The sequence below is a fragment of the Globicephala melas genome, chromosome 11 (genome assembly GCF_963455315.2).
Source record: "Globicephala melas chromosome 11, mGloMel1.2, whole genome shotgun sequence".
Classification (NCBI taxonomy): domain Eukaryota; kingdom Metazoa; phylum Chordata; class Mammalia; order Artiodactyla; family Delphinidae; genus Globicephala; species Globicephala melas.
In genome coordinates, this window is record NC_083324.2 from 78,974,388 (window position 1) to 78,981,846 (window position 7,459).

The 7,459-nt window shown below is 42.7% G+C and overlaps 1 protein-coding gene across 1 annotated transcript; it reads left to right on the top strand.

Annotated features, from left to right (window-relative positions):
* Positions 1–580: 580 nt before the first annotated feature.
* LOC115860556 (butyrophilin-like protein 1) lies at positions 581–7,176 on the top strand. Its single transcript, XM_030870422.1, has 9 exons — positions 581–662; positions 1,580–1,930; positions 2,520–2,801; positions 2,943–3,143; positions 3,719–3,739; positions 3,830–3,856; positions 4,041–4,067; positions 5,910–5,936; positions 6,653–7,176. The coding sequence occupies exons 1-9, from the start codon at positions 581–583 to the stop codon at positions 7,174–7,176; spliced, it is 1,542 nt and encodes a 513-aa protein (XP_030726282.1).
* Positions 7,177–7,459: the final 283 nt, after the last annotated feature.

Genomic DNA, 7,459 nt, shown 5'->3' on the forward strand with positions numbered 1-7,459 from the left:
TACTGGAAAAAGAAGGGCTTGAGCTCTGAGTCATGTGGTGACAAAATTCCCTTCCCTTTCAGAAGTTAAGCCACAAGAGTATTTGCAGTCAAAATAAATAAATAAATGTATGAATGAATGAATGAATGAAGGGGGGAAATAGTCTGGCTGAGTGGAGTGGACAAATTTTGTGTCTGACTTCATCTCTCAACATTGAACTCAGGGTTTTCGGTTTCAAGAGAGCCCCGGTGAGCAGATGAATCTGTAGATAAGCAAGTGAGCCCACAGGACACAAGAGAACAGTTTACAGTTTTCTACACCTGCTGGGGAACCAGTTTTCAGGAAAAAAAAAAGAAGAAGAAGAAGGAGGGAAGAAAACAAAACCCATTGGGAACGGTTGGGCATTGGTGGTGTTTTTCTCAAGGTCTGTGAGGGAAAATAGCCAAAAACCTGTGTATAAAAGTATGTCTTTGAACACGGGATTTTTGTTTTCCAAGAACTTTCACTTGGCTAGCTTCTCAGCACCTTCTCCAACAGAGTACCTCATTGTCAGAGTGAACATTTTGTGCTTCCACCTGCTCCACTTTCTGCTCTGAAGAAGATGGCGGGTTTTCCCAGCTTCCTTCCTGCTGGCTTTCTCCCCACTCTTCTCCTTCTCCAGGTGTCCACGTGGTGCTCCCCAGGTCAGTGTTCTCCCTCATACTTTTTATTTGTAGGTGTGTTTTCAGTGGTTCTTCTCATATAATGGGTCCATCAGTCCCAACTTTGCATCTTCTCAAACGAGTTATTTCTGGGGGAAACTGTGGCTGTGTCTGCTGCTAACAGAAGGCTTGAAGGGTCGGGTGAAGGGTGGGAGTGATCTCCTTCACATCAACACATCTTAATCCTTTGAGCAGACCTCGCAAAACTCATAGCTATAATATTTATCTAAGTCTTTATTGCGTACTACTGATTTTAGCCTGTTTAAATTTGATGTAACTGTTTGTTAAAACATATTTCGTAGGGCTTCCCTGGTGGCGTAGTAGTTGAGAGTCGGCCTGCTGATGCAGGGGATATGGGTTCGTGCCCCGGTCCGGGAAGATCCCACATGCCACGGAGCGGCTGGGCCCGTGAGCCATGGCCACTGAACCTGTGTGTCCGGAGCCTGTGCTCCGCAATGGGAGAGGCCACAACAGTGAGAGGCCTGTGTACCACAAAAAAAAAAAAAAAAAAAACCATAAAACTCCCATACTTTGTAATGTTTTCACTGTCAAGAAAACCCAAGTCTGAGTACAAAGAATTTGGACTCAGGATCCCTAAGCTCTATCTGCTTATGATCTTGGACAACCCATCTATTCTTTCTGGGACATAAGTCCTTTCTTCATAAAATAAAAGGTCCCCTCAAGATGAAGTTTTCAGACTCCAGGTTTGAAGAGAACCAGCTATGAAGTCACGATAATGGCATTTTCTGTTATTGTCTCTTTAATTTGAGGTCAAAAAATAACACAAATAAGAGAGAAATACATTTGGGTCCCTACATAAAGAATGCAGGGGGGTCTACCATCTCATCCTGCCCCCCACCCCCATTCATTCCCCCAATTTGTCTTTAATTTTCATGCAGTGTCTGGGTTTTCCGTGAAGGGACCAGCTCAGCCCATCATGGTCCTGCTAGGGGCAGATGCCAGTCTGCCCTGCCAGCTGTCTCCTGAGCAGAGTGCAGCCCACATGCAGATCCGGTGGTACCGAGCCCAGCTCTCCTCCACAGTGCTTGTGTACCAGAATGGACAGGAACAAGGAGGGGAGCAAATGCTGGAGTACCGTGGCAGGACAGAGTTGGTGGGGGACTCCATTGGCAAAGGCGCGGTGGCCCTGCTGATCCAACACATCCGTGCCTCTGATGATGGCCAATATCGGTGTCATTTTAAGGATGGTCACATCTCCCAAGAAGCCATTGTGGAGTTGCGTGTGATAGGTAAGTTAACTGAGCACAGAATGTATGTGTCATGGTGTAAAGCAAAGGGAAGGGTGAGAACATATGGATTCCTAACTTGGCATTTCTTATGATCTTCCATATGTTTATATAATATTTTGCCTTGTAGAATGTCAATTTCCTAAACTGTACAGTGAGGATAAGACTATGTACTCTGCTTTTAAACAATAAAGGAGGCAATCCTTCTGAAGATATATTAGTATCCAAAAGATCACAAAAATTAATTAACTAGTATTAATTCAGATAGGTACTGAGGCCTTCAAATATTTTTGACCCAATCAGGAGAGAGAGACAACTTGTAGAATTAAACTCCTTTCTTCTAACTTTCATTGTCCCTGTTCTTTTTTCTTCTTGGAATGATCTCAAAGCTCTCTCAGTCCAAGTAAAGTGCAAAAGCATTAAGTTGATTTAAAAACTGAATCACAGGTAAGCCTAACTTTGGCCATGAGCAGTTTTGAATTCTGAGCTTCAGTTTGCTCATCAGCCTAGTGAAAGGCAGTTACACCTTCAGCCTCAGGGACTCCTGAATCCCGAGGACCACAGCCCTCAGGCACATGTCTTCTCTCCTCAGGCTTGGGCTCTGCCCCTCACGTTTACATGATGGGGCCTGAGGATCGCGGGATCCGAGTTCTGTGCTCCTCAGGTGGCTGGTTCCCAAAACCCAGGGTGCAGTGGAGCAACATGGTGGGAGTGAAGCTACCATCCCTCTCTGAGTCTCAGACCCAAGATGGAGATGGGCTGTTCTATGTGGAGGCATCGCTTGTGGTCACGGACAGCTCTCTGGACAATGTGACCTGCTCCATCCAGAACCCCTTCTCTGGCCAGGAGAAAGTGTCAGCCATCTTCCTCCCAGGTCAGTACGGCACAAACTCCAAGGCAGAGTTGGGTGCATTAAGGGCAAGTAGGAGTGAAGGAAGGCTGAAGGGAGCCTTGAAGAGAGGGCAGGGCTTCCTCCAGGTCAGTCTCTCACTGTGTCTCCACATGCCTGTGTCAGAGCCCTTCTTCCCCAGGACGTCTCTGTGGAAGACAGCCCTGGCTGGGACGCTCCCTTTGCTGGTGCTTCTCCTCATCGGGATCAGCTACACTGGCTGGAGAGAACATAAAGCCAAAGAGAGAGAAGTAAAGAAAAGGCAGGAAGAATCTCATAACACAGAGGAGATGAAGAGAGAAAAAGAAGTGGCACTTAGAGTCAAAAGTAAATCAGGGCAGCAGGTCAAATCAGAGGTTCATGGAAAAGCTGCAGATACAGGTTGTGTAGGGTGGATGGGGAAGTAAAAGATTACTGAAGGATCCCAAGGAAAACGCAGGGTACCAAGAATTCTACAGAGCTGGGAGTCCTATGGAAAGGAGAAAATCATGTGGGAAGTTAGGAGGTCTGTGGGCAGTGGTCACGAAGCCTCCAAATTGCGGCTCAACCCACACCATGCCTTTTCACACCACTGTGCCTCAACCTGTTTCTCTTTGTGGAAATGTCTTCCCTTAACTTCTCTTCCTTTTTGTCCTTCAAGAATAGGCTTTAGAAACACCTAAGAAATCTTAAACTCCTATGAAGCATGGGCTCTCCTTCCTGTGTGACCCCATGATACTTCCCATGTTAACGTTTCTTAGTGCCCGTCCTTTTACATTTGACAAATATGTTTGCTAATCTTTCTCACCTACTTAACTATGGGACCCTTAAGAGAAGGTCAAATTGAATTCATTTAGCTACTCACCAAACTTAGGAGCAGCTAAAACCCAGTTTCACGGATTTTATATCTCCTCCTCTTCCAGTGAACCTCAAGGCAGAGCTTGGTGAGTCTTGTTTCTTCTCATGCCCTGTGTAGAAGTTGTTCCCCTTTTCACACCTGTTCTGGGTCTCTCACTGAATGTTGTTTCTTTCAGAAAGTCGAAAGGCATTATACAATAAAGGTAAGAGACTCTGTCATGTCAATTGATGTCCTGATGACCAACAGGTTCTCAGCTCCCTATCCTTAGAGGAAAAGACTAAAGGATTGAATGATGATTAGTGGAAGAGAAATAAGGGGAAGGAAGAAAAATTCAAGGCCCCAGATTAATGTCTCATCTTGTCTTACCTCTATTTTTTCTGTTTTAGATTGGAAGAAGGCCTTGCTATATCCTGGTACGTAACTCTATGGACCTAGTCTTGCCAAGTGCCTCTGGTATTCTGAGCATAATAAGCAGAGTCATAAACACACACACACACACACACACACACACACACACTTGAAAGTTGTGAAAATTTATTTGGTATCACTCTGTAGTATTTTGTATTTGGAGGCTCAAATAATCAGTTGTCTTCCAGAGCTAATGATGAAGGAGAAGTAATGGCTGCCTGGTCAGTCCCACCACATGGCTAGGGTAGGACTCAGCAAGAATTGTTAGCTCATCCACTATGAAGAAGGAAGGGACAGAACTCAGAGTGATTTTGATGAATAAAGAGAGATTTGGGAACAATAAAGACTATATTATATCAGCACTTCTATTCTACAAATAAAGTTTAAAAGAGCAGGAAATGTATTATATTTTATATTTGGAAAAATATATTAACTATGATTTCACTTATTTTACCTATTTGAAATAAAAAAGTAAAATTCAATATATAGGGAGAAGGTTTATGTGTAAAAAAGTTGAAAAACAACTTTTAAAAATATTTGTATATGATTTGCAAAAATATGTTTATCTGGTGGTGGGGAAATTGGCTATATTTATACCTTCTAAAATTTGTCCATGTATTCTGTGGGTTTATAACTTGTGTGTGTGTGTGTGTGTGTGTGTGTGTGTGTGTGTAATATAGAGTTGGACCTCAAAAGCACACCAGGTCATTTCTTGAATATGTATCTGTGCAAGTTTTATATGCCAGACATTGTGCTAGATGTTGGTGGTACAAACTATTATACTCTAACCCTGTGAAACAAAGTCCATTGGGGGAAGTAAGCCAGGAACCAGGCAACTACACACAGCCTGATAAGTGCTTTGATAAGAGGAGGTCCTCCCACGGATTAAAGTTGATTAAGCAGTTTCTGTTGAGTTTTCTTTCATGAGATACTGAAAAATAATCCCGTGTTTCCAAAGGAGTGAACAAAGTACTAAGAATGACTTTTGACTTTTAGTTCCAACTCTACCAATTACAGCTGAGAAATCAGGTTCTTTTCTCTTTTTTGAGCTCAGTGTCCTTATCTCTAAGACAAAAAGACTGGAATACATGATCTCAGATGTCCTCCTTGACTCATATATTCATAGATTCTATGCATCTGAGTGCTACACTTCTGGCAGGAGCGCAGTTTAGTGAGAGACCACAGTGCTGCTCCAATCAAGAATTATGGATATGTCCTTATCTGCCTATTGTCCCAAGACTTTATGAGAATACCCAATCTTTAAATAAAATCACAAGTCCTGTCATAAGAGAAGTGGCCACAGGCAGAAGCAATTCTATTTCTCATGAGGAATCTGTCCCTGGAGAAAAATATAAGCAATCTGATTACAATCTGGGTCAAAGTAATAATGGCCCATTTAAATGCCTTAGTCATAAGCTTAAACTCTACTCTGAGGAGATCACAGGCTAGAAAAACTATAAATAAAATGGAATAGAATAAAATTAAATTAAATTTAAAAATACAGTTTATAGCTCTCATAGTGAGGAGGTCCATAAAGGTCTTGAGAGCATAGTAGAGGGACATGTAGAGCATTAGACCGTGCTCCAGGGGTCTCCAAACCTGGCTCAGACTGGAGAATACACCCCAGCTTCGGGCTGAAATATGTGATAGTTTCTAGTGTGAGACAGAGCGCAGAAAGCATACTATTTGTCCTGTAGTTTCTGGATACTACCAGAGCTTGAGGGGTTTAGAGGAGGTGAGAATGTTGACAAGAGAAGGTGATGAGTCAGGGAAGGAAGCACCTTACCTCCTTTTCATTCCCTGGGTATGCTTCCGTCCCAGTTTCAACTTGTATTGCTCTTTTTCAGACTGGAGGAAGGAACAGTTCCAACCTGGTAAGTTGTTCTTTATCTTTTTGGCTCCCTTCCAACCTGCCCTCTGAGACCCCACTTTTCTTTCCTAACATCATCTCCTCGCTGAAAAGACAGGGGCACTATTGTTCTGGTAAAGAGAGGGAAGAAACATCAAAATCATTAAATATTAGCCTGAACTGAAAATTGCTGCTAGGCTTATCTACTCTGGTCGTGATTCCATTTTCAATATATTGGCACAGCTTCCTCATCTATGGGGTCCACTTGGTTCTAAAACAGAAATTAAGATAGCCCCTCAGCTGAGGAGACCCCAAACTAAGTAAGAAGTGCTCAAAATAGCAATTCAGTTGTTCTTTGTAGAGAGGTCAGCTCACTTGGATCCTGTTACTAATTGAGGAACATAGGTCTAATTTGCAGAGGACACGAAAGAACACCATTCTCCAATAAACACTTCAAGTCACCTGCTCACTCTGGCATTCTGCCAAGACACTGACCTATATAACTGCATAGATAGGATAAGATAAGTAGCCTAGAACTCAAGATGAGAGCACATCAGCCGCCTCCCAGCACCACCTCCCCCAACACACATGTTCAGAGGGGATGCATTCTATCCCTACTCCTTACACATTTGCTCTGTTTTGTTAAGGTTTCCCTTGTAACAAAACAATTAAAGAAACAGGGGAAACAGTTTTCTGAAATATACAATGTTGGCCTTTTCCTTTCCTTTTTTTTTCTTCCAGCTCTTGTGACTCTAAATCATGAAAACTTTCATCAGGACAATTCTGACCCAGAGAGAGAAGAGAACATCAGAGAGGAAACACGGGTATTATTATGTAATAAGCAAGGAGACGGCAACCTTATCAAACTTGGTCAGAAAGAATTCACTTCAGGGAGACATTACTGGGAGGTGGACATTGAGGACACTGATGAGTGGACTCTAGGCATTTATGAGAAGCCCACAGAGAGGAGTGGGTTACTCAGCCATCTACAAAAGAAGAAGTTCAGCGTCTTAGAGAAGAAGGGACGTGAATACAGGGCTCTCACCTGTTCTCCCCCAGAAATTTTCCTGGAAGAGCCTCTCCTGATAGAAAAGTGTCCACGAAAGATTGTGATTTTCTTGGATTATGAGGATAGTGACATTTCTTTCTATAACATGACTGACAGAACCCACATCTTCTCTTTCACCCAGACCAACTTCTCTGAGTCACTCTATCCTTACTTCAAACTTAAATCCATGGAGCTCTCCCCATCTGTACAATATTAAGTGACCTAGAAGAAGAACCTATAAACCATGAAGATAGTAGCCCATTCTCTGTAAGCCCTAGGACCACTGATTATGAGGCCTCTTGGCTTAAGGCTCCATGAAACTGCATGACCATAGTTTCTAACCACATCAGGCAGTGTTTCTCAAACAATCTACAGAGAAGAATCTTTTTTTTTCTTTTGGTTATTGTTGTAAATGTTTCTTGCATTATATATCACAGACATACTTTTCTGAATAAATTACTGGAAATAATGAAGTGAGTTAAAAACAGACATACAAGTGG